At 46.4% G+C, this 27,332-nt stretch overlaps 1 protein-coding gene across 4 annotated transcripts in view; it reads left to right on the top strand.

Moving 5' to 3' along the window:
- Window positions 1–27,332, top strand: part of LMF1 (lipase maturation factor 1) — a 2,253,577-nt gene that overhangs the window by 1,896,158 nt on the left and 330,087 nt on the right. For all 4 annotated transcript variants that reach the window (XM_069647258.1, XM_069647257.1, XM_069647260.1 and 1 more), the window contains one exon: window positions 11,484–11,637. In XM_069647258.1, coding sequence (XP_069503359.1) covers window positions 11,484–11,637 — 154 coding nt within the window. The remainder of the gene's footprint in view (window positions 1–11,483; window positions 11,638–27,332) is intronic.

The raw sequence follows: 27,332 nt of genomic DNA on the forward strand, positions 1-27,332 counted from the left end.
GCAGCGGAGGGCACCAATACCACGTGTGCGACCATCCTCATGGACACTCACTGACAGGCAATTGGTCACCTTATACAGACTGGAACCGTCCAACCATCGCCAACCTCCTCACCCTGACAGAGGCACAATTGCAGAGTTCAATTTCCATCCGAACAGCCACCCCCTCCCCCACCCGCTGAAGTTTGTGTCCATCCTACATTTCTGTGGCACAGGTGCTGCCCAACACAATTGTGGTATTGGACTTCACCCATATGGTGTTGGTACCACCCCATGCACCTTAACAGGCATACCACAACCGGAAACAATATCACTCTATGAACGTGCAGATGACCTGTGATGCTGATCTCACCATCAGTCACTGCTGTGCCCGATATCCTGGGGTGACACATGATGCACCGATTCTGCGCAACAGCACCCTACCTGCGTACATGGAGAGGCACAGAGGACAGCACACCTGGCTCGTGGGTAAGTAGCACTCAGACCTGACTGCCAAAAGCACTCCTATGCACTTGCGGCACGTAAGTAGTAGTGAAGTGAAGGAACCACAAGTACCATGATGCAACAACAATGATACCCAGATAGGCCAGGCACCCTTACTGACCCACCCCAGGACACAGACTTGTCACATGTGATGAATCAGGGCATCCAGCCATGCAAGGCATCACCACGCAATCAGGTCAACGTACAACGCATGTAAGCATATGCATGTACCCTACATGGCGTAGTGCCACCCCGTAGCTGACCAGTGCATTGCCAATGTCACATCATTGACAGACTACACATGACTACAAGGCATCAAGGTCAGTGGTGGACTGGTTTGGCTCCTTTCTGAAAGATAGGAGCCAACAGGTCACTTTGGGTGGCTTCCTCTCTCAGATACTTTGGTTGAAGTGTGGAGTCCCCCAGGGTTCTGCTCTTTCACCTTTGATGTTCAACCTCTACATCCGCCCAGTGCATGACATACTGAGGAAACACGGGGTGGGGTTTCGTTCATATGCGGATGATACCCAGGTCTATGTCGAGGTTGTGAACCTGCAAGAGACACTGGAAAGGATAAACCAATGTATGGAGGAAATTCAACAATGGATGGCAGGGAATCAGCTGCAACTGAATGCAACTTATTTGGGTCAGAGGGCAAGGTGATAAAAGAAAGACAAAAATTGACACCTCATATCCTGGACGAGGAATTACAATACTCAAGGAAAGTGAAAAATCTTGGGTGCCTTTGGCAGGAAAACCTGGGCAGCGAGGCCCAGGTGGGGGCCAAAGTCAAGGCAGTACACTAGTCCCTACGAATGTTGAGAGATGTGCTTCCGTATACCCCTAAGGAAGACCAGGCAGTAGTGATAGGGGCAATGACCAACTCCCATTTGGACTACTGCAATAGGCTGTTGGTAGGCATTCCTACAGGCCAGATTAATAGACTACAGAGGGCTCAGAATGCAGCGGTCCGGCTGGTTGGTCATTTAAGAAAAAGGGAGCATGTGTCTGCCCTACGCAGATCTTTACACTGGCTTGAAGTGGAAGACCGTATTAAGTTTAAGGTCGCCTGCCTGATGTACAGATGCTTGAATAACTTGGCTACGCCAAAGTATGTCACTATCAGCTCAAACTAGATCTTCGGTCAGGCGGGGAAATGCAGATGTGTGTACCTGGGACAAGACAAGTCTCCAAAGGGGACAGAAGGTTTGGGGTATTCAGCCCCAAACTGTGGAATCAGCTACCAAGGGAGATTCAGCTATGCCAGTCCACAGAGACATTCAGGGCCAAGTTAAAAACGTTCTTATTCAGATAATCGAGATCAGGGCTATATTTCGTCCACAACCTCAGCACATTCCTGTTTGATGGTATATTGTTAACATCTGCGCCCGATCACAGTTAAGTCTGTCTGGTGCGCCCTAGAAATTCTCAAAATCAAAATCAAGCCATGTTGAGCATGTCCCAACAACCTCGATGCACGCAACTTGCCCTGTGCCCATCCACTGAGACATGCACATAGGAGTATGGACGTCAGGACCATGCACTTGTACCATGGACAACACCCTGCCATGACTCACAAGTCCATTCATGTCTTGCAGGTGACACTGGATACCAGCAGTTGCCATGGATAATGACCCCCGTGCGAAACCCTGCTGCAACACAGTAGATGGCCTATAATGATGCACAGAGGAGAACAAGAACATGCATTGAGAGGAAATTTGGCCTTCTGAAATCCCAGTAAAGTTGCCTACATGATATGATATGTCATTTATAAAGCACCTATACACAAGTGTTTCAAGGCGCGAGCTTACATCACACAGGCAGTGCACTGATATACAGCCCTCAAAAAGTAGGAAAATTCATAGTGGTTTGCGCCATGCTGCACAACATGTGCATACACAGAAATTTAGCAATGCTCGCAGCTGAGGAGAATGACGCCCCCCCCCCTAGCTCTGATGTGGAAGAGGCTGGAGGAGTGGACTGTGCACCCCAGGCACTACGCGGGGAAGCAAGGGAAGGTCGGATGGTCTGCCAAGAGCTCATAGAAAATTATTTTTGACTCCAGAGACATGACAACCATACATGCAGTTAATACATCTGTCTGAATTCCATTACATTGATACTACCAATATGAAGAAGATTCAAGTGTGTTTAATACTGGCAACAGGGCAACAACATCCCATACACCAACCACCACCACTATCCCCAGTAACAACCACCACCCCCAGCCCCAGCCCCATCCCCAATGACAACCCCCCCAACCCCATCCCTAAAAACAACCACCACTCACATTAGCACTTATGCTTATCCCCCTTGTCTGATGGCCCTGCAGCATTTGCAGGACGCCGCTGTGAGCGCCTGGGCGGGGTGCTCTGCGTTTTCCCCTCAGTAGAGGTAGCAGACTGTGAACTCCCCTGCATGCTCCCCCATAGATGTCCCAGGCTCATATGTATGGCTCTGGCCATGGTTTCATGTGACAAGGACATTTTTTCAGCCAGCTCCTGGATCCTCTGGCTGGTGAGACACAGGCTTGCATTGCATGTGAATGTGCTCCTGCATAGACGGGTGATTGACTGCAAAATCCATCTTGAGGCACTCTGGAAGCAGTCAGGCATGGCCTAGACATGCCCCAAGTGTTCCTGTGCAATGGTACGCATTTCTGCCTGCCAGACGGTCGCAGATGGCCTGGAGTGTGGGTGCTGGCACTGGCAGTGGTGTTAACATTTGGACATGTTCTCGTGCTGGGCATGACACTGAGCATCCCTGGCCTGATCATCTAATGAGTCCTCAGTATTGTGCAGGGCACGGCAGACATCATGCTGGGATGCTTGCGTGTGCAGTATTGAGAGGATGCGCAGGGGGAGGACTCAGGTGAAAAATTGCAGATGGGGAAATGCTGGTGGCTGGATGCAGGGAAGGCACACTCGTACTGCTCTACATCTGTGCCTGCAGTGGCCTGCTGTGTTTGGTGGCTATCATCCTCAGCTTGACCCACCTGTGCGTCCGCAGTCAGGCCCGATGTGGCACTGTCCTAGCATCTTCTTGGTGGCACAGATTGCACACCTGTGGTCTGTGTTGGCCCCGTGGGCTTGTCCGTCTGGACGGCAGGAGTGTTTGTCGGTGGCCTAGTGCCTCTTCATGGGTGGCACACTCACACTCCCTGAACTGCCTTGGCCTGGCTGCTTGCTGCCAGTGGTTGTTGCTGGTGTCGTGGATGGTCCAGCCTCCTGAGACATTTCCTGGGTGTCCTGAGTTCCTGCTTAGACAAATTGACATGTGCGTTACCACATTGTTGCTGATGTGCATTGGAAAAAAGCATTCACTGTCACTTCTGCTATGTCGTCACTGTATCCTTGGGGGTTGGCATCATATGTCAGCCACCGTGTACATGGCATTCATTGCATATGGATGGCCAGGTGTGGGCAGCCTGCTATATTTCCTGCTATATTTCGAGGTGCATGAAAGGGATTAGTTGGGGCATGGGCGGTCCTGTGCAGTGGTGCGTCTGGACTGTTGGTGGTAGGTATCTGGTGGTACAGACAGGTGGATGTTTATTTTTGGTTGTGTGTGGGTCAGGTGGGCATGATGTCAGATGTGTCCTCCTCATTGTGTCTGTACATGGGCCATGGTACCTGAGGGGCTTGTGACTGCAACACTACTATCAACAGTTGTGCATCCATGAGCAGGGACAAGTTGCATGGTGGCTATGTTGGCTGTGCATGGGTGTCATGTGGGGGGGTCCGGTGGTCACTGGTTGCTGTCAATGAGGCCTGGAGCCTCACATGGGTGGTGATTGCTTTCTGCCTGCAGGGTTGTGCAGTCATCATTGCATGGGTCACTGAGGTATTCAAAAGATTCAGCTTGGCTGCTGGCTCCGAGCTCTGCCATGCCCACGTCCTCAATGCCAACCATGTGCAGAATCCCACTGACCATTTCCTCCCACGGTGTCAGCAGCAGGGGTTCTACTGTGCCACCTCCAGTTGCAGTGGTCTCCCGGCAGTGATTGCAGATGAGGGTCCTGACCCTGGCCTTGAGGTCATTCCACCACTTCTTCATGTCATCTACATCATGTTGGACATGCCCTACAGCCACCTTGTCCCTGATTCAGACCAAATGTTGTTCTTGCCGTGTGATGCCCCATATAGCTCATCATAGTTGGCAATCACCTGCTCTGCCAACACTGTGAGCTCCTGTTCGCCGAATTTGGGCTTCTGCTGTCTCATATCGGGCACCCTTCCTTTGCCTTTTCCTGTGGACGTGTTTGGCCTTAGCTGGGTGTCTGGATGGAACTCCTATCTCGAGATATTGGATGGATTGTTTTCTTTTTCAAAATGGACACTATGGAGCTTCCTTTTATGGCAATGACGAATTTCCACCCACGCTATTTTTTCCCAGATTTTCGTCGTACCATGGAATTTTCAGCTGTAACTCCCGCCAGGTTGTTGTAATTCGGCAGTAAATCTGCGGCGATGCATGGCGGTAACCCTAAATCCGCCATGGTGGATTTACCGCCGATTTACTGCATAACTCGTAATGAGCCCATAGTCTGTTAAAAGTAATTGAGTACTCCTATTTCGCATTGCCAACCCTAAATGTTCCTAAAAAGAAAGGGGTACTTGTCAAAACGAAATTTCTAACTTCATCATTCATCAGACCTTGCCTTATAGCAGAGGGGGTGCTGAATGTAAACTTCATATATGTTTTTTTTTTCATGCTGGAGCAGAGAAATGTCTTACCAAATTAAATAAAGAGAAGTCCCTGATTGAAAAGCATACTCTTCTTACTGAGAGTGGGAAAGTGACTCCTGGTTGAAAATAGATTATTCATTGTATTCTGGTGAAGTAAGAAGGAATATATATACATATATAAAATGTGTTTTGTTTTTTAAAGTCTGTTGTGCTCCAACACTGGTAGCATTTCCAAGTACATAGGGAGATTAAAAATACAGAGCGCGGCATGTGTGAAACTCCGTTTGCCAATAGAAAAGTATTGCATGTTATTTAAATAAAATATCATGAAAAGTGTATTGCTAAGTGTATGATAGTCATGTTTCAAAGTTCTACATGTTATAAAGTAAACCCCATGCAAAGTATATTGTGGGGTTAAAGAGTCTGTGTTCTGTCTTATCGTAAACCAACTGGTGTTTTCAATTTGTTTGAAAAGAGAATTGTTATAAAAGGAAAGGACTTGGGCAACGGAGTGAGGTGGCGTAATTTGTGATTTTGTACAAATATTAATTCTCCTATTCATTAATAAATATTTATTCTTTCTATACGCCAGCCTGTGTTGGCTTACCTATTGCTATAGGGTGAAGCATTTATTGATTGTTGCTGCATAAATATCTCCACCAACACTTGGGATGGGTTTTGAGTACAGGGAGGAGGTGACGAGATTACACCACCTAGTCTCAGAGGGAAAGAAAGGAGAGAGAATTCTAGAACAGATCAAATTCTTCAAACCTTTTCAGTGTAGTTAAACTGGTATTCCATCATTTCTCATTCTCAAGCAATACAGACTTCTTCATTATGTTTGCAGCTCCACATCTGTACCATCTACCCTTGGATTTTCTTGCTTATTTTATCTTCCCCCAGTCCTCGTTTTGAATAGTATTGTGTCTTTCAACATGTCGGTTGTTGAAGTCAGCTTCTCTTCTTAGGTTATTTTGTCATATATTCCTGTAGCTGTAACACCTGCTTGTTGATTTTGTCTTTCATAGACTTTGGGTTGAGAGTGGCGGTGGTCCTTTGGCCCTTCATCATTTAGTTGAGTCATCTTTGTTCTGTGGGCTGCAATGACCTCTTGTTGGCTAGTTGGAGAGTTTCTTTGATGAAGCAAGTGTTCCTTTCCAGCTTTTGTGTTGCATGCCATAGCTGTCTAAGTGCATGGTCATCTTGTGAGGCTTCTATTTGGGCCTGTTATTGCCAGCTTGTTTTCTGGGATACCCGTCTCCAGTGGCCCTATTTAGTGCAATTCGATGATGTCCCATGCTTTAGTGGACCATTCAATACTTTGCCTCAGTGAAAAACATGGTTGCCAGAGGTTTGTCCCTGTCAGGATCCGAGTTGCCCACGTAGTGTAGTGGACGATTTCTTCCACCTGATGTGCCCCTCTGGTGTTGCAATCAGACAACCAGAGCAGCTAATCAGAGGAAAGAAGGATACCAGATGAGATCCATGTGTTGCACTAGGAGACTGCTTCCAGAGGATCAGTGTTGTAGAAGCCGATGTCGAGAAGGCAAGACGGGATGCGTAGGACAGGAACACACAGTGAACCTACAAGCGAAGTGCGAGGTTTAATCACAATGTGCATATGCAGGACAACAACACTTTTGGAACCCAGAACGTAGTTTGCAATGGTATACAGTTAGACGAGATGCATAAATGAATGTACTGATGCTGTACTAGTCAATACAAATCTAGGCCCCCTCCCCTTATCCAAGGCTAAATCAAATAAACAAGAAAACCCCTTACGGGCTTACCGGAGTAAAGTCCGTGCAGTCTTTGGAAGTTCCAAGCAGAGAGGCAAGGTGGGGCAGGTCCGGTCTCCAGAGGAAAAAGCACAGCCTAACCCGACGGCATGAGGACGCCTAAGTACACTGAGGCAGGCTCTAGTCCGTGTACAAAAGTCAGTGTTCCAAATTATCCCAAAAAACTCAGGTATCCAAAGTTCATAAATCCCAAATTCAGCAGATGAGGACACTGTTCAGAAATGGACAAGATCGAAGAGCGGCACAACAAGAGGGGCAGAAAAAAGGCCGTTCCGTTAGCTTTCCACGGTCATAACACAGATGCAGCAGGCGCGTAGCAAGGGGCAATCCAAGGCGAAAATCCAATAAACGGTCCGGGTCAAGGCACAAGAGTTCCTGAAGCAAGGAGGGGAAAAACCAGGGCAAGGAAACAAGCAAAAACACAAGCAACTTTCGTAACGCTACTAATACAAATCAGAAGCACTGGGCAACAAGTGGGAGGTGCTTAAATACAGGTCATGTGATGACGCTACGTGCTACTCGACGTTGACGATACCAGGAACAGGAAAGGACGGGACGCCAACGTTGCCATGCCAACTTCCAGGCACCTGGCTGCAGCATTCTTAAAGGGCTATACGCGTATGGTCGTGGACGGATCGTACGCGTGGACATGACAGTCCCCCATGCAGCAGACTGTGCATGTTTCTACTTGGATGACCGTTTCACTGGTCATGGATGGTCAGCAGTAGTATCACTGAGTTGCTGCTTAGTAAGCCTCATCCGCAACTAGCCTCTGTATGCTAGCTCGATGAGGGTTCTCCATGTCTCAGTGTGGTGAAAGAAAACTCCTCTATGCAGGACTAGTTCTGAGTTAACTTCAGGGGTTATTTTCCGGATGGTTGGCACCAAGTGTTTCTCCAAGGGCCTTTCTGCCGTGCAGCAGGTCCAGTCATCTGTACGGGGAGTAACCTTGGTTTCCTTTTGAGCAAGTGATGTGCACAACCACACACTCACTTTTCTACCGCTCTTAAGTACTGACTGTCTGCGAGCCACCATCAAACCACTCTACTTGTTTATTTTGCAAGCCAGCCACATGTTCTATTTTGAATGCAAACTCCTGCAATTGTTCCACTAGTCTTGCAGGTCTTTTTCATGATTCCTGGCATAACAATAACAGTTCTGGAAATAGAAATTATTAACTGTGGGATCCCACCAGAGGTTAGGCGGGCAGCGGTTGCATGTTAGGGGGAGGTGGAACCCAGAAGATTTTTCTCAGTCGAATAAACCCACCCCTCCATAAATAAACATTTACATTTCAGGCGATGAATGAATACATTATTAAAGAAAGGAGGGGCGTTTCCCATAATGTTGCAGGCAAATTAGAAAAGGTGCAGATCTTTTTTTTCTGCAGTGTACAATCCTGACAGGAAAATTATTCTAACCAGACATTCCAGTCACTCGACTTTCGCCCTTTTGACCCGAGTCCGAATCGCATTTCGGCAACAAAAGCAGATCGATTACATTAGTGGGCACAAATAGATTTTCCGAGACCCAGGGAGACGTGTTTTCCCCGCCCAATGACCAGCACTGACAATAGGAGTTACCCGTTTTCTGTCAGAGGGCAGCTAGAATGCACCCCATTCATGTACGTGTGAGAAGGTTCTCTGGCCTCAATATATTCCATCATTTCCCATTCTCTCACTGAGAAGTATTTTGGGGTCCTTTGCGCTGGAGGAAAAGTCAACAACATACTCTGCTTCTGTATCTTTTTCCATAAGGATGGCACCCAATCCATATTTGCAGGTATTGACGGTAACAATGGTGGCTTTGCCAGGATTCTTCGGTTGCAAACAGGGTGAATTCATGTGTCGTAAAGATGTGGCCCTTCCGTAGTGAGGCATGAACTATTTATTTGTCAGGAAAGGATGACACCTTCCTGTGGTCGCTGGAAAGCCATAATACACCTCACTCCTGCGGATTCCAGGGAGCATGACCTAGATGATGTAAACATGGCTCCAATATAGAATACATACACAGTATGGCTGCCTTTTCTATGGTTTTCAATGGCCCATTTAGAATTGCTGTACGATTAAAAGGTGTATCCCTTCTTGTGCATGCTCTCTATTTTCATGGAGAAGACAGAGACTAACTAAGGGTATACTCTGGCATTCCCATAAAGAAGTGCGGTTGTTCCTTGTCGTCAGGCTGGGAGCTTTCGTGATGGCATAGACCCAGCTCTGTTTGGGTTATGAACCATCCTAACCCAAAAGTAAATTAAAATGACTTTGTATTGAACACTACTGCCTGTTTGATGGCTTCTTGGCTCATGGTCCTGGAGGAAAGGGGAAGGAGAGTGAGAATGAGTAGGAGGAAAGAGAGGCAGGTTTGAACTTGAGCTGTTGATGGTTGTGGGCAGGAAGTACCCAAGCCACGTGTGCTAATCGTGGCGGTGATACTTGGGTGTTTTTTTATGCACAGGGTAGAAGTCAAGATCCATTAGCTTCCAGCTCAGGCTTCTGGGAGAGCCACTTGTCTAAGATGAGGGAGCCGGGGGGAGGGGGTATGTGATAGAGATGTGTAGTGGGATGTATGCAGAGAGAGCTCTATGTGGCTCTGCTGTGTATAGTGTGATAGTGGGGCTAATCGTAGGCATTAGACTGCAGTGTGCCTGGGTTTCAGGAATGCAGTATAATGTGGCAATACATTGAAAAGATAGGTAGGTTAGTTTGGGAGTGGATGAGGTAACCTTGGAGGCTCGTTTGCTGTACTTGTAGTGATTTCGGTCCATGGAAAGCTGAAAAAGGGGACGTCTTGTACTGATGATCTTAATCAGGACAGTTAAGTTCTTGCTTTCCATTGTTCTGTTTTTATGATGCTCCTTGGGTGCTGCTAAATTGTGAAGGCCTTAGGCAATGGCTGAAGGACTAGACTGACCTAGTAAGGTTTTGGGCAGCTGTTTGTGGTGTTGCCTTTGTCTGGTAGTTGTGGTTCCAGTCTGGTCTTGCATATGGGGATGTGTTGATGTCCCATATTTGTTATCGATTAAATGTTGGAGTGACCCATGGTGCTCCAGTGGATGTGTGCCCAAGAATGGGAAGAGACTCCTTGGCATTGCCTGTTAGGTACAGGGCATTTTCTAGGGTGTGTTGTTCAACCAGAGACTCAAATAGGCACACAATGGACCCATTTCTCCTTAATTGGTCGGATTCTGAGAATCTGCCATGGAAAGCACGTCTGGTGATGCAGGAGGTATTGAATTGCAGTCTGCATTTGTCTCTTAGCCAGTGGAGTGTTAGGAGAGCCAGTGTTCCTACAATTTCAGTCTTATGAGGAATCTAATTGCTGCATTTTACAATGTTTGTAGACATTTAACAGATGCTGCAAAGGCCTTGGTGGATGATGTTAACATAATCCAATCAAGAGTGTACAGCGGCAATAAGTGCCATGGTTTTATATGGCAACATAAGGCATAAAGCACAAAGTGGCAACAAGATACGGATAATGCCAAGTCATTTTAGAAAAGGGAAAGGCCATGTGGATTGGCAGGCTGAAGACTGATGCCAGAGGTTAACTCGAATACTAAGCCTTCCAGTCATAACCTCCTTTGTTTTGCTATGGTCACCCTGGCTCTCATTACAAGGTCTGCTGTAACCCACCATTGCTCCCGGCAGGTTGCCGCTGACTTCGTATCACTGTTCCGCCTCCTAAGATCCCGGTGCCACCAGGACATTACAAGTCCCGGCAGACCAGGATGTCAGGTGGAGGAAACTGTAAGTCCCCATTCCCATGGAGTCTCTTAGGACTCCATGGGAATGTGTACACGGAAGCAGCCGCACCATTGCTAACGGTGCTAGTGCTTCCATGAAAACCATGCCTTTGGGGGCCGGTGCTCCAAGCAGGTCAGACCTGCCGAAAGCACCAGCCCCTGTAGGCATTCTCATAGTCTGGCGGTCCAGAAAGGGTGCCGGTATGTTGCTACCGGCACCCTTATTTCTGGACCGCAAGACTTGGAATGAGCCCCCCTGAGTGGGACGGGTATGTCCAGACCTAAGCCCCAAGCCTGCTGGGCCTAGAGGCCCAAGCTACTCCTCACTGATGATCCCCAACGAGGCCAAAAACATGTCTGGGCTTGCTTTTGGTCTTCGGCAGAAGGGATGTGACCAAGCAGTTTGGGCTAGACTGCCCCTTTTGTGATGGGACCAAGCTGGATTTGCATATGGTCTTTCCCCTTTCTGTAATGACTTGACAGGCTGAAGAACGATAGTCTGGAGGGTTGCCCAGAGCAAAGCCATTGGTTAAGATTCATTCCAAACCATCCAGTCAACACCTCTTTTGTTTTGTTGAATGCAAGTGTAGATGCATGATCTTTCCCTTTCTCACAAACTAATGGGCGACATTTATTGCACTGTTGTCAAGGCCATATCAGCTCTCTAGGTTAGGAATGGACTTAAAATAAATAGAGCAGAGTGCATATTTTGAAGGAGGTTTTATAGAGTCTATCATACCCTTACCACCTTTCATTTCCTCTCTCTCACAGGCTTCAAACTCCGTCCATATGTAAACATCGCTGTGGGGATTCTTATTGTCTACTTGAGCATTCCACTGCTACTGAACCGGCTAATGTCGCCACAAGTCAGCGAAACCATCTTCAGCCCTCTCCGTATTGTCAACACCTACACCACTTTTTCAAGGTAATTTCAACTTCATTAGCTGCGGAGCACCAGAAACATGGTAACATTAATCACAGCTCTGTGAAAGAAAAAGCTCCAGAAGGATATCCTGGTCTCCAATCCAGGCCTGCCCATCGCTGACACCTATTTCAACGCTTCTTCCAGGCAGACTATCACCAACATCCTCTTTGTCATTCCCTCCCCAGACCTTTGAATTCCCCATATGGTCTCAGTGCTCTCCCCTTTCTTTTCCTCTGCCATTAATGGTGGGACATGTTGGAAGTACTCTTGGCATACTTCCTTACCACTAGGGCCATCATTAATGTCTACTCGAATGGCACTGTCTTGATCCAGGGCTCTCAGTCCAACCTCCTCCTTTGTGATAGGCATCTTCTGTCCTTTATATACTTCCTCCCTTATCCTGCCACTCCTCCTTCTGCCTCCCCTCTGGCTCCTCTGCAACCACTGACAGGTGTACCACATTTAATTTTGTTATAGTTATTTGGTTAAAATAAATAACCTTTAACAAATTCATACAAACAATCAATTAAATTTACATATACATAAATCCGTTCAAAATGAAGAGATAAACAAGGAAAGAGGAAAAGAAAGAGAAAAACAGGAGGAAAATAAATCATTAAATACATTCCCAACCATAGAATTTTGACACTCTACATCAGAGCCTCAGAATTCATACACCTGACAACTGCACCATTATCACAAATCTAGAACTTCTTTAAAAAAGTGTATTGCAGCCACCAGCCAATGATTTTGGCCATAGGAAGTCATTATAAGTTGCCATACTCCTTCAGTGGGTATGTGGTCATAATTTTGCAGCAAATGACCAAAATAATGAAGACGTCTAGCCTTCAAACCTGGCAGTGTAACAAAATATGGTGTTAGGTTTCCACCTGGCCAGGCACAAGGCAATGCCTAAATGTTCTTTGTTCCCTCAGTGTCTTAATTCTGGCACACGTTATTTCATTAGTGTACAGTAGGTTTAGCCTCAGCCTCGTAGACAGAACACACCAAGAATTGCTCGATGACTTGCTCAGATATGCTCGATGTACACCTACTGGCCTTGCATCGATTAACATATCAGCATAAAGCGAGTAGGATCTCACTTTGTCAATCGTGGCACCCATTTGATTTCTTTCAGTTTTCTTTTCACTTTAACAGGGTGCACCAACTCTCTAGAGATACAGAGTCCTTACTAATGTTATCACATTGTTTCTCCCATGCGTTTAGAGAGGGCCAGGGTTTCTTTTCCGGTAGGAGTTTTAAATCCCACCAGATTGAGCCCTCTTCTGCACACCATATACTCCTCAACAGAGAAAGTTTTTTCCAAAGGATGTAAAATTTGATGGAGGAAAACCACTGCTCATAGTGGATTGCTGCCTCTGATACTCCTTTGAGTAATTGAAACTCCTTCTGCCAGAACAGGCCCTCTAAGGCTTTGCAGTCTAAAAGGATCGGAAGCCCCAAATGTTCACCTCATATGTTATTACTGGCAAAACCTTTAATTTATAGAAATCAAGAACTGGTATTAGAGAATAATGACCAAACCTATGATTTACAGCAAAAGCTTGGGCAGCCAACATTGTCATTTTAGATCGATAATGGTTATCCAACTCACTTTGGTTAGGAACTCGGTCCAGAACTGTCCCACTCAGACACCAGTGAAAATTATTGAACTTTTGCTTCATGTCCGGCGGCAAAAGAAGAATCTTTCATTTTGCCATATTGATCACTAGTTTGTTCTGATTAGCGTACACATCCAGTGCATCCAATTTGCGCTGAATCCCAATTGGGGTGTAATCAAATAGGGCTAAATCGTCCGCGCACAAAAGATAATCCAGATGAGAATTAGCAAGGCACAGGGAAAAGCTACGGATGTCCCTGAAAATGTTGCCAAAATCAGAGATAAACAGACTAAAGAGCAGAGGAGCCAAAGCACAGCCTTTATTAAAGCTGTGAGTGGTCTCAATTATGCACCACAACCTGGCCTGGCTTTTGAGCCTCTTTCCCTCTCCATTCTTACCTTCAGTCCGACACCCAGCCAGACGCACCTTGGTTGCTCTCATTTTGCGGACATCCCCATCTCCAACCCTCTCACTACTCTTCTCTCCTGGTCTGGTCATGGGTCCCCCGGATAAGCCCCCACCTGCATTGCCAGTCTCCTCTCTCATTCGTCCTATGAAGTGAGTGTCAGTTGCTGCTTTAACCACCACCTTCATTCCCCTACTCCTTCCTCTGACCCTCACTCTTAGACGGCCCTTACTAACCTTCAACTCTCCATCTCCAACACTCTCGACATCCTTGCCCCTGTCATGATGATCCGCATTAATCCTGCCTCCAAGCGCAACATCTGGTATGACTCCGACCTAGCCTCTCGGAAATGCAAGTGCACAGCTGCTGAAATGAAGTGGTAGACTTCAAGTGCATCCTCTGACAAACTGGCCTGCCGCCTACTCCAAAGGCAATTCATACTCACCATCAGTTTGAAAAAGAGGGCCTATACCCTAGCCTGCATGTCTGGGGCCACTAACAACACGGCAGAACTTTTCAGAATCTGCAAGAAACTTGCCAATCCTACTGCAGTCTCCATTTCTCCTCTGCCTTCCTTTGCACTCTGCACTGCACTGGACTTTCACTTCATCACTAAACCTCAGGGCATCCTATCCTCACTCTCCTCTACACCACTCCCTTCTGCCTCGTCTGCTCTCCGGCCTCCCTTGGCCCCCCTCCACCCTTGCCTCCTTCTCTTCTCTTTCTCTCCCATATCACCTGATGGGGTTAGTCTCATCCAAACAGGTGCCCCCCTGCTCCTCTAGATCTATCAAGGACAACAGTGTCTCCCTTGCTCCAGCCTTGACTGATTTCTGCAATCACTCCTTTGCCACTGGATCTTTCCCCACACTCCTCAAGCACCCTCTCCATAAAAAGTCTTCTGCTGACCCTTCCTATCCAGCTAACTACCGCCCTATCTCCATTTCCCCCTTCCTGGGCAAACTCTTGGAGAAGCTGGCCATCTCCCAGCTTGTACACCAAACTGAATCTGTTGGTTGTCTGCACGGCCACCAGTCTGGCTTCAGAGCTGCCAAAATCATGGTAACTGCACTCCTGAACACCCCTGAAGACTTTCTCTCTGATCTTAATTCCAACTCTTCTTCCGTTCTCATCCTTCTTGACATTTCCTCTGCCTTTGACATGGTCAATAATACTGCCCTTATAAATCGTCTCTGTGATACCCCTGGAATCACAGACTTGGCTTTGGACTTATTGACCTCCTTCCTCTCTGACTGACCTTCCCAGGTTCAACTGGGCCCTTTTCTTCCCTTAATCTGACTATCCCCCTGCAGGGTCCTTCAGGGCTCTTTCCTCTCGCCTTGGTTTTTCAACATCTATCTGGCCCATCTAGCCCATTTGATCTCCACCTTCTCTCCTAACTTCCAGTGTTATGCAGATGACATGCAGCTCTCTTTCGAGCTTCCCTCCTCTACCTCCTCCTCTTCCTCTCTCATTCTTGACAGCCTGTCTGCTATTTAGGCATGGTGCACTTCTTTTGATCTCTGCTTTAATGCCAATAAGACATAGATCCTTCTCATTGGGCCCCCTGCTCCCTCTTTCCCTCCCACACTCTGGCCACCCTACATGGGCCCCATCCCCCCACCCTCCTGTGAAGCAAAAAACCTTGGTGTCATCTTCGACTCCTCTCTCTCCTTATATCACTGATCTTGCCAAGTAGGCCCACTGTCAGCTGCACCTCCTCAGAGACATTCTCCCTTTCTTTATCTTACCTTCCCCCCAGAAACTCAATATCTCTAGAGCTCTGGTTCTCTGCAGGCTGGTCTAGTGCAACAGCCTCTTCTTCAATCTGTCTAACTCCTCCCTTTGCCCCCTTCAACTAATCGACAATAGGACTGCAAGACTTATCCTTGGCCTCAAGCCCAGGAACCGCATCTCTCCACCCCTAAAATCTCTCCACTGATTCCCGGTTGCTGCAAGGATCAAGTTCAAGACCCTCTGCATCATCCACAAGGCTTTCTGGGGTCTGGGTTCCAGTACATCCACCCCTTTTTCTCCCTAAATACCTTCCTGCTAGAGCCCTTCGGTCGTCTAGCTCCAACTCTCTGCAGATCAAATGCTTTTCCAAACAGAGAGGGATTTGGGTTGTTTGCCTGTAACAGAAAGGTTTGCGGCTGAAAAGACGTAGCTAACTTGACCGTTACGGTCAACCAACCCAAAGTAAATGTGTCCCCAAACATACCCCACAAATACAGTCCCTGCCCCCTTCCTCCTCCCCCTTACTTACCTTTTGCTTCTGACGGCACAGCTCGTTGTGTGCCGCAGACTCCCTGCAACACTGGTTCCCTTTACTTGCATGCTTGGGAACCGGCATGGTAGGGTTCTTTTTTTAAAACTTTATTCCATTGTGAATAAATACCCGATAAATAAAAATAATAAATGGATCTGTTACTTTTTGCTTGTAGTGGTGACTCGGCTTCAATTGATGTTGAAATCATGTACTAGAGGCTAGCTGGGATTGTCTAGGCCTAGCACTGAAATGTCTGTTTGTCAATGTATGTCCTTTCACAGTCCTGAAAGGCAAGCCAGTACACCAGTTTGTAATGTTGCCTCCCAGAGTCAGGTACAATTAGTTTATGCTATCTTTCGATTATTGCATATTACAAGGAGTGGAGAGGTGTGAGGCTTCTTCTCTGAAGAGCAGTAGACTACACATTGTTCTTTCGTGCTGCTTCCTATGTACAGTTATGCTCCATTTTGCTAAGCATTAATCTATTTGATGTAGGCACTCTGGTGACAGAACATGCAGTATACCTTTAACTCATCAGAGACTAAGGATTACTCTGTGCTTAACACACTATTGTATTAGAAATGGGATAGGGAGAAGTAGAACATCACTTCCATCATCAATGGTTCACTTCACTTGTTCAAAGCGAAATTCTACTGCCATTGCACCTAAAGAGGTATGTACTTATGGTTCCCAATACGGGGGAAGAGGTATTTTTTAAATGTGCCGCTACACGTTTTTCTATTTCATTGACTGCTACTGCATAACCCGCTGCTTGCTTCCTCACCCGATTGCATATTACCTTGTGCACTAATTAATCACTCCCGCCCTTTATGCCTGTAATAATGTCTGCAACATTGACCACTTAGATCTTGCTTTGCCAGACCACCTAAATCACTGTGGCCTTGCATTCACAATTGCTTTACTGAACAAGTTTTTCTGCGCATGAACTCGCTGCTTGCCTATTTATGACCACCTTATCACCCATCTAAACTATCTTAACCCTAGACCCAAAAAACCTGAGCCATCGAATTTGCCTATATTGAACTTTCTCAGACTATCCTTAGCCCATTAACTGTACATCTTGCGATGTATGGTCTCCAGCTTTAGACCTCAAGTCATGCACCTGCTTCAGACCACAAACCTATGCTTACTGCCAATGTTTAGTTTGCTCCTCACAATTACTTTATTCCCATATACCACTGCTGCCATGCTTAACCCCCAGTCACACACTATCTTGGGGACAGCCAATACTATGCCCACCATGCCCCGCAAACCTTGGTTCTCTCTCACCATGGCCACCATGCTACCACCTTCGGCTGATCTAGCGTGTATTAAAAAAACTACAAATACTGCAAAATAATCTGTTAAGAACCGCGCTCAATATCCCCAGAACCCAGCACATTTCAGCTGCCAGACGCAACACACAATGGCTTTCAGTTAAGGACAAAAATCACGTTCAAAGCTCTAACCCTCACCCACAAATGCCTCTCAAAGTCGGCTCCTAAATATTTGACATGCAATTTCTCCAGAAACACATCGGACTGACCTACTAGGACCTCACACGCACATTGCCTCGAAGTTCCAAGATATAAACGTCAGAAAACAGGCAGAAGTAGCTTTCCTGTGTTTGCAGCCAAACTTTGGAACTCCCTGCCTGTGAACCTAAGATCTGAACCAACCTAGCATGGCTTCAGAAATAATGCTAAAATCTGGCTTTTCTCGCAAGATAAATAATTTAAAGGAATAGTGCGCTCAAAAATATTATTGTCTCGAGCGTTTGGGCATGTGGTTTTATGCAAACTGTGATCGATCGTAAAAACATTTCGTATGCATTTTACCTTTGTTTTCCTCACTTTTACACGCTAATCTTATCCGTTGCTGCATCGCCCTAAGTATGACTGCGCTCGCAGAACCAAATCATATCACCAACCCCTGAAGCTGTTCGCTATTCCTAGCAATATTCTCCACCTACTTTCATGACGTTAGTGGGCAGTGTAGCCAAACGTGCCCAGTCATCACCTACGTGTTAATATCAGTTGATGCAGAACCCGGAAATTCAACAATCACATCCTACCACAGCACAGCGCGTCGCAAATCGGAATCGAAAACACAATTTTTAAAGGAATCATCAATACTCTGCAATTTATAATGTTCTTTTATTTCACAAACAACACTCTGAGAACATCCGCAGATTTCCATTTAACACCAATTTTTTAATGTCCGTGGGTTACAGCAGCAAAACTTTATCATGAGGCACACAGGGTTCCATTCGGGAGAAGATGCGCATTCGATTGGACCTCGTACGCAAGGCTTCGATTCAGCTCGCCCTTGGAAGGGCAGGACCACAGGTGTGAACTGCCATTGATAGTCTGGGGGGATATATGGGAAAGAGGCGTGCAGACAAGTCCCGGAACACAGCTGAAGGGAAACACACTTATGTGAATTGCAAGGGCAGGTCTGCTTCGGGGGTCTGCTTCAGGGGAGCCTGGAGACACAGGGTCTGGGGAGGCCGTGTGTACAATGGCCCCTGTGCGGAAGATACCTTTGAAGTGTACATGGTGTTTGGCACCTTGGCCGTTCCCACCCTGACAGCCCCCTTGGGAGGGCAGGGCCACAGGTGCGAACTGCCATTCATAGTGGAGGGGGGGGATGGGCAAGAGGCGTGCAGACAAGGCCTGGAACACTGCTGAAGAGAGACACACTTTTGTGGATTGCAGGGGCGTGGTCTGCAAGAGGGGAGCCTGGAGACACTGGGTTTGACACCTTGGCTGTTTATAATGGAGGGGGGATGGATTGTTGCAGAGGAGGTGAGCGTAAAAGGGCACCAACCATTGTTGCATGTCACTCATAGACAAGTGAGCGTGTCCCTGATTGACTGAAAAATGGAATCAACTATTCGTAAAAGATCATTTCTATTTTATTTTGTTGCTGATGTTGATGGCACAAATGTACTACACATTGTATACTTTGGGTTGCAGCACAGTGTGGGAAATCCTTTGTACTGTCCTCTGTCACTGGGGAATTTGGTGCGAATGGCTCCAATGGCACAGGTGGGTATTACTCGTTGAAAGCGGTATCCAAGCCTCCCATGAAGCCACCATGTAAACGAACGATAGGGCACCAGCCTGTACCACGTGTGGAAGAGAAAAATACATACTGTATTTAAATGAACCTGATAAGTGTACAAACCTTAGTTGAAAATGCGTCCTGTATCCCATGGCATAGTTGCACGTACAAATGTTACTTCATGGATCAATCAACTTGGGCTTTAAAGTGTAGACACATTACAAAAGTGAACACCCATGCAATCCATAACATTTGGGGCACAGAGAAATATTGTTTCCTAGTTGAAATTGAAAGGCACATAAGATGACCACTATGATTTACCCAAAGCGCGAGAGATGTTTTGAATTTCCGGACTACATTCATTTGGCAGTGAAAGATGAAAGTTACAACAATATGGGATACAAACAAGAAATGTTAGTGGCCTCAGTGTTCAAAGTGACATCAAATCTAGAGTGCATTTACTCGTTACTTGGATTGCGAGGGAAAACTGTTGCGTGAAGTTCGTGCATAAGCACCCTCATAATCCTCAACACGGACCTTGTGGGTCAGGCTGCCCTGAAGTCATGCAGCTCGGTAATGCATAGCGGCAGTGTCTCTTCTTCCGATATGTAGGCCAAGCATCCAGAGTTTTCTCTGCAGCAGCAGTTCTCCTCCTCGGTTGGCATGACCTTGCGCCGACTGCAGGTACACCAGGTGGAAACGTCTTCCATGCGACTAGGCTCTGGCTCAGGATCCAGTGATTCATCTTCCCAACTGTCGTCCAATGCCCAATCGTTTCCGCATCTTTCTCTATCAACTAATTCCACCTCGGAATACTCCGGCTCGTACGGGTAGGGGTGTATTGTTGCCATTATACGACAAAATTAAAATCGATAGTAATGCTAGTACAAGTATCTGTTCGCACAGGCTCCAAGCAACGAAGAGCAGAAACGAGTCACAGGCAATACAAAAAATAACAGTGAAATGATTGAAAAAGCAACTCTGATGTTGTCTGTTGAGAAGCGGTCTGTTTATACTTATTGAGGAAAGAGCTGTCCTGCCATTTCCATGGAGACACGTCATTAGCTGGGGCAAAGAGAATGTTGACACGAGACGTGTATTCGCGTTGTGAAATGGAGGAGATACATACACCCCTATGAATTAAGTGAGGAACTGGGAACAAGAGTGAGCAAAAAATGGCAAGTCAGTTTGAAGTTCTGCCAAGCTGTTGGTGTCATAGGTGGAAATGCAGTTTTCTTGATAGTCATTACAGAGAATTTGGGGTGTTCGGAACCAAAATGATTCATGAGAATGGAGGTTTTCTTACAGTGGGATTGAGAGTTCTAGGGGCCCAGGTGGAGGTGAATGAGGAGTGCAGCGGTAGGGGAGATCTTTTTTTTTTCTTTTCTCTTTTTGCCATTTCTAACGCGCCCCTTCACCCCAAAGAGCATGTTAGCGCGAGGATTCCGGGATTGCAACTCAAAATAGCAAGCTGCAAAAGAATTGTTTTCAGAGCCTGCTGAAAGAGGAAATGATTTTCCATTCCTCTCCGGGCCACCGACAGTTAATTCCACAATTTAGCACCCGCAAATTAAAAAAAAGGTACGTCCACCCACACGGGAGAGATGAATTTTGGGAATGACCAGAAGATTGGCCTCCATGGAGTGGGGTGACCGAATCGGGGTTTAGCGGTGGAATTTTTCCTTAAGGTATTCGGCCCCCTGTCCATGCAGGGCCCAGTGAACCAGGCAAAGGAATTAAAATTTTATTCTTTCAGCTATCGGAAACCAGTGCAAGGCCCGTAGCACAGGGCTGATGTGGGCTCCATATGGAGAGTCAGTAGCTACTCTAGCTGCTAAATTTTGCAGTAGCTGTAAGCGATGAATAGTGCCCAAAGGTTGAGCCAGGTGCAGGGCATTACAGTAGTCTATATGGCTAGTTATTAACAAAGCCTCTACCATCGGCTGCAGGCGGGGAGGAAGGAAGGGGAGCACCTTCCGCAGAACTCTCAACAGAAAGTGCCCTACCTTACATACTGCACCCACCTGCAGAGACATGGAAAGTGAAGATGAAAGCAGCACCCCCAGGTTTCTAACAACCATCACAGGGACAGAAAGTTCACGAGCGTGGTAGGCCAGAGTGAAGGAGTCCAAACAAGAGATCCAGAAGGAGAACGCACCACCAGGATTTCTGTCTTGTCCACATTCAGTTTAACCCAGTTTGCATTCATCCACTCTCCCACTGCAGAAAGGCACTCCCACAGCCCTAACGACTGCAATGTCCAATCCAGTCGGATCAGAACCTCAGGGTCGTCGGCGTAAGAGTAACTCCTAAACCTGTGGGAATGGATGAGGCGAACTAGCGACTGAACATAGATGTTGAAAAGCATAAGGGACAAGGCAGAGCCCTGCGGAGCACCACAAGTGAGAACACGTGCCGACGATAGAAAAGGTGAAAGCAACAGAGACTGGCTCCTCTCAGACAGAAAAGAAGTGAACCATGCAAGGACGGACCCGGGGAGACCAGCCGGTTAAACCAGGATGGAGTAGTCTACATTGTCGAAGGCTGCTGACAGATCTAACAAAATCAGGGACCCCACTCCACCCTGATCCACCAGCATAGTCAGGTTGTCAACTACGGACACCAGGACACTCTCCGTTCCCCACCCCGGGTGAAATCCAGACTGAAAGGAGTTAAAAATGAAGAAGTTTCCAAAAAAGAGGAAAGTAGAGTTGAGACAAGTGATTCGAGAAATTTCTTAGAAAAAGGGTGCGTAAGATCGGGCGGAAATTAGCTAACACTGATGAGTCCAAGGACGATTTCTTAAGAAGGGGGAAAACTGTTGCTTCTTTTAATTCAGCTGGTATTGAGCCCGACTGACAGGCATGGTTCACCGCTTTGGTGACAAAAGGCAGTATACCTGCCATCATTTCTTTAATCATAGCCAGCGGGATAGGGTGCGTGGGAGCAGCATACTTAAGCTTACAAACAGCATGCACAAGGTCCTCGGCCGAAAAAATAGGGAAATCAGACCACACCTGTGTAGTATTCTCAGCAGGCAACGGCGGGAGAGAGAGCTCACTACAAGGCCTCCTCATACAGATGATTTCCTGAATTATCTCAACTTTAGAAATAAAGAAGTCAGAAAGAGAATCACATAGTTCTTCAGAGAGCCAGACCCCTGTGGATTGGTGGGAAATAGTCGAAAATGATTTCACCACCGAGAAATGTTCCTTAGACTGGTTCAATGTGCACTCAACTTTCTGGGTAAAGAACGCTTGCTTGGCAGACAGGATATCCTTGTGATAGTTAACAGTTAATCGCAGGGTGGCTTTCTCCTGGACAAGCCATAAGATCGTCAACCATTTGCGCTCCACTTGCCTCACAAGCAGACGAGAAGCTTTTATTTCGTTGACTCAGAAGGAGCCTTCTGTGCTTGCACCAGTTTCAACGGGGCTACCTGGTCAGCTACCTCATTATAAATAAGCGAGAGAGAGGACAAATTAATACTGGTAGACCCTTTATAGTTGCTGGAGTAAAGGAAACCAAGTGGGTAGGATAGATACGGTTGGAGTGAGTGAGATGGAGGAAAGAAGAGCAGCCTAAATTGTGTTTGGGAAGTAAGTGAAAAATGTAGATGTGGAGATTGTGGAACAGGAGCTGTGGGAGTGGAGGAGAGGGAAAGAACATTGAGGAGTAGCACGATTTGTAGGAGCGTGGTAGGCAAGGAGTGATGGGGAGGATGTAGGATGGAACCTCTGGGCTCTCGATACCAAGCATCACGATTTATTTTTTAAATCACTGGGCCCTTGGTGACCAAGAAAATACGTTTTAAATAGTCACAATGTCCTTCACGACCCCAAGAAGTGCAATATGTAATTTCTAGTACTCCAAACTTTGTATTGCATGTTTTAATCTTGTGTAAGGTTTGGAAATAAAACTAATCACAATAAAATGTACAAGATGCATTTGGTACATGCATTTGCAGAAGTTCACAAAAGTGTTTGTTTAGATTTAGCAAATAAGACTCACTTGGGAGTGTTGCATTGGTGCGAAAATGCTCCTCTGAACAGGGAATTACTGGGTCGTAGGTGGACTGAAAGGGCCAATTAGGGTGCTGCCTGATAAAGAAATGGCTGCTCAGATGGGAAAAGGCCAAGCACAATGCCCCATCCACCGTGGATGTCAAGAAGTCAAGGCCGCAACTTTCACCACACAATTTTAGGATACTTTTTTTTAAACATATTTTTAGCTGCCTCTGCCAACTCTGTCATGGCATTATCCTTTAGAGAACTAGTAGGTGCAAAAGGTAGGCCCTAGGTTCCATGTGCTATGCCCCTGTGAAATAGCAATCCAGTGTGCTTGGTGGTGTTAAGCAAATGTCAACACCAGCAGCTATTAACCGGTGGCAATGACCACATTCTTCCTCTTTGCCCCCTCTTAAACAACAGTGCATCCACCAATGTCTCAATGATATGGTCCTAGAAGTATTTGATCAGCAACTCTTGAATTCAGCAAAATCTTAAGGCTTCACCATTGACAGCACCAGTCCTTCCAGAAATACATAGCCAAGAAGGCTCAAGTGGCTTGGCTCCAAATCTCCACCTTTTGCTAAATCTGTCCCTTCACCTTTTTTCATCATTTCCAGACCATATGGTAAGGTCCTTGTGGTCTCACACACAGATGGGGCAACGCCATCCTGACAGGGCACCCATCCACTCACCTGGCTCCCCTGAAAGCAGTCCACCACTCCGCAGCACACTTCATTACAGGTATGGGGAAATTTGACTGAATCGCCCACATCCTACGAACTACACTTGCTGCTCTCCAGACCAGGATACTGTTCAAGATTAATTATGTCAGCTACAAAGCAACCATGAGTAGCACACCAGCATTCATGGTGGGTAAGGTTCACATATCTGGTGGTATATGCTTTTCATGCAGCAAATCGAGCAACTAGCTTGATTCACAACTTGCCTGAAAAGAGAGGACCCACAAATAACCCTTCTCTTGACACTTAGCCACCCTCTGGAACTCAATCCCTGTATCAGCTCGGAATGCCCCCACAATTCTCCAATTCTGCAAAGCTCTCAAAGCACAGCTTTTTCAATAATCCCTGACTAAGGACTAATCCTAATGGCAACACAAACTGACGTACAGACGGCAACACACAGTACTGCATTACTGTAAAGGCTCCAGCCCAGCGCTGGCTTCTGACATCCTGTACAGCTATCCACTGCTCTTGAACTAGTCTGATCTTAAACTTTCATTGAATTCTCGTGGAGGTCTCACATCGGCGTCACATGCAGGAGGGCTCACATGACAACAATAGATAATGTGAAACAAAAAAGGGAAAAGAAAGGTCAGCAACAGCAGTGTTTAAAACATTACATAGGGCCTCATCATGAGTTGGGCGGTATCCGTTCTGGGATACCGCCCAACTTTATTTGCATTACCGCCCACTCATCCGGCAGTATTATCACTGGATCATAGGTTAGGTGGTAAACGTTATTCCCCATGGACCCAATGGGGAATGTTCAGCACAATTACAGCCGGCGGTATTATTGTGTGGTAATTGAGCCAAAAATCAGCTTTTTTCTAGCGTGTTGCCCCAGCTGAGAGCTGGGGTAAAAATGCCATACTCCTGATTGGGCAGACCCTTAAATATGGCAGTAACCCAGTTACAACTGCATTTAAGGGATACCGCCGGACTCGTGATGAGGTCCATAGTCTTTGCGCCTCATAGGTATGCCACTAAATCAAGTTCAATGATGGTGGGGAAACGGATCCCTCAGGAATGTCTCCTCCAAATACATGAAAGCTGCATAGAGAAGGTAGACCGTTTGGTTGGACGTTACTGGCGTCCTCACCTTTGGGCAAATGGGGAAGTACAAGACCAGACCAAGGACCATACAGTTCATCTGCAGCTGGAAAAGGTACAACATGACTGATATTCCACCTGTCACCGTTTTCCAAAATAACTCAATCATCTCTTTGCTCTTTCACTCTCCTTGGCCTGGAAGGGCATGCCAATGCCTTAGTGTCCTTCTCTGGCTTGCATGAACCAACCAAATCAACTGCACCCACACAAGAAGACTTGCCTCCAAGCCAATGAACTGCATATTCGTTCCTAGCAGCCTTTTTGCCCTTCACCCTCCTCTAAAGTGCCCTCAGAAATTCTGAGTTCCACCCAAACACACACCCCCTCTCCTGCACACAGCTTGTGCAGAGATCAGTGAAAGGGAGGTGTTCTTGCATCAGTTGAAATTGTGTCACATCTGTCGGATGATGCACTGTAATGTAAATGTAAGAGCTTTTTCTTAAACTCCCAGCAGTTCGGCATACACATCTGCACTAGTCTATTAAGATTTCTATTGAATTGTTCAACAAAACTGTTGGACCGGGGTGGTATAATGAGTTGCACATATGTTTGACTCTGTGTGACGCTAGAATTGTATGCATTTCCTGTGAGGTGAATTGCACCCCATTTTCTGGCGCGGAAACTTTGGGTATCCACTTGGTGATGATAACACTCTCCAGGAATTCTAACACACAAGCATTGTTCACCTACCTCAAGGGTTTTAAAACTGGATACTTCATTATACAAGCAAGATATCTACAGTCTTAGGGAAGAAGGTGTAATGATCTTGAAATGTCTGTTGCCATTTCGTTGCAATGGGCTGAGAGGCAATTCAACTGGAGTCGTTGGGCCACCCAAGGAGTAGCAGCCTTATTTTTGGATTGACAAGGTTTGCATGCTCAGACCAACAAGGTCTGAATGTTCAGACCCTGGATTGCACTTCAGTGTCCATCCACAGCCATCAACACTCTGCCCTCAACTTTCTCCATGTTCCATTTATTCCTGGTATAGCTCACCAGCCTAATCCTGACAGAAGAAGATGAGACCAATTTCTCCCAACACATAAGACAATCCCTCCATATGCTTAGTTCTGATGAGACCCTTGAAAGATGTTGTGGTTATTCTTGAGATTAGACTCTGATGGCCAACCATCAAGGCAAACCTGCCTTGCCTTGCTCATACCTACATCCATCTCTTGGTCCTCTTTCATTTCACTAACATAAATGGCAAATTCTTCAAGCTACAAGATTTCAGAGAACATTTCTTCACTGCTTTCCACCCATACCACCTGACACTCTTAATCATGTTGAAGAATATTTCCATCCACAGGAAGTCAAGACAAGCAGTTAGCATCCACACAACCTTTCTCAGGGATATGTTTCACTGTGAACTTGTACTGCTTTAGTTTGGTAACAAGTATAAGTAACCTGGAAGGTAGCTCTCCTCTGTCTCCCAGTGACAGCAGATAGATTAGGTACCCACCCAACTCATCTCAGCCGTTTCACTGCGTTTGGTGAACAGCCATGTTATTGCATTTTTTAGAGGTAGGTGCGGTGTAAGGGTATATTTGTTATTGATTTTTATGGTAGTTGAGGTGTTGGAGGGGCGGTGGTTCGAGCGAGCAGGGTTTGGGCTCTTGTCCCCTTTAAAAAACACTGCAAAAAAGCAGTGAAACGGCCACTGTAGTGAGCTTTCCTGGATCCTATACATTAAACATTTATGGTCAATCTGATGGTGAAACTTCTGCCCCATAAAAACATTTTGAAGTGTTCTACAGCCCAATTATATGGTCCAGTCAGGTCATAGTCATTAATTTGTTTATTTTTGGTTAGTTAGCACCAAAGAAAACATCATTGTAGAAATGAATGACAAGTTTTTGACATGGTAACTCGCTACGCAGCCGACGTGCGTTTCAACCTAAGTCTTTTTCAAGGCCAATTGAGTTAAGGGGTGGACTTCAAAATGCTGTAAACTGGTCTCGGAAAACACACGGATTTCCAAGAACGCTCGCACGCAACGAACTCGCCGGACCCGGCCAACTATCGGCTATCCAGCCCCCCTGGCACCCTTATCTGGGAGGACCAGCTTGCAGCATTTTGAAGTCCACCCCTTAAGTCAATTGGCCTTGAAAAAGACTTGAAACGCGCGTCGGCTGTGTAGCGAGTTACCATGTCAAAAACTTATCATTCATTTCTACAATGATGTTTTCTTTGGTGCTAACTAACCAAAAATAAACAAATTAATGACTATGACCTGACTGGACCATATAATTGATCAAATCGCTCAACAGCGACCATTGGACCACTATACCCTACCAGCGCCCAACTGATCCAGAGTTTGTCATCCCCACATTTCTTACAAATAAATGGGAACCCCGGAGTTGGTTCCTCGACAAACCAGGATCCAGGCTGCTGGTCAGATTCGGAAACAAGAAAAGAGGAGGTGCGCAGGAGAAAGGGAGTCCCGCCATGATTAACTCCACCCTTGCTAGTT

This window comes from Ambystoma mexicanum, chromosome 2q (genome assembly GCF_040938575.1).
Source record: "Ambystoma mexicanum isolate Mex_15411 chromosome 2q, UKY_AmexF1_1, whole genome shotgun sequence".
Classification (NCBI taxonomy): Eukaryota; Metazoa; Chordata; class Amphibia; order Caudata; family Ambystomatidae; genus Ambystoma; species Ambystoma mexicanum.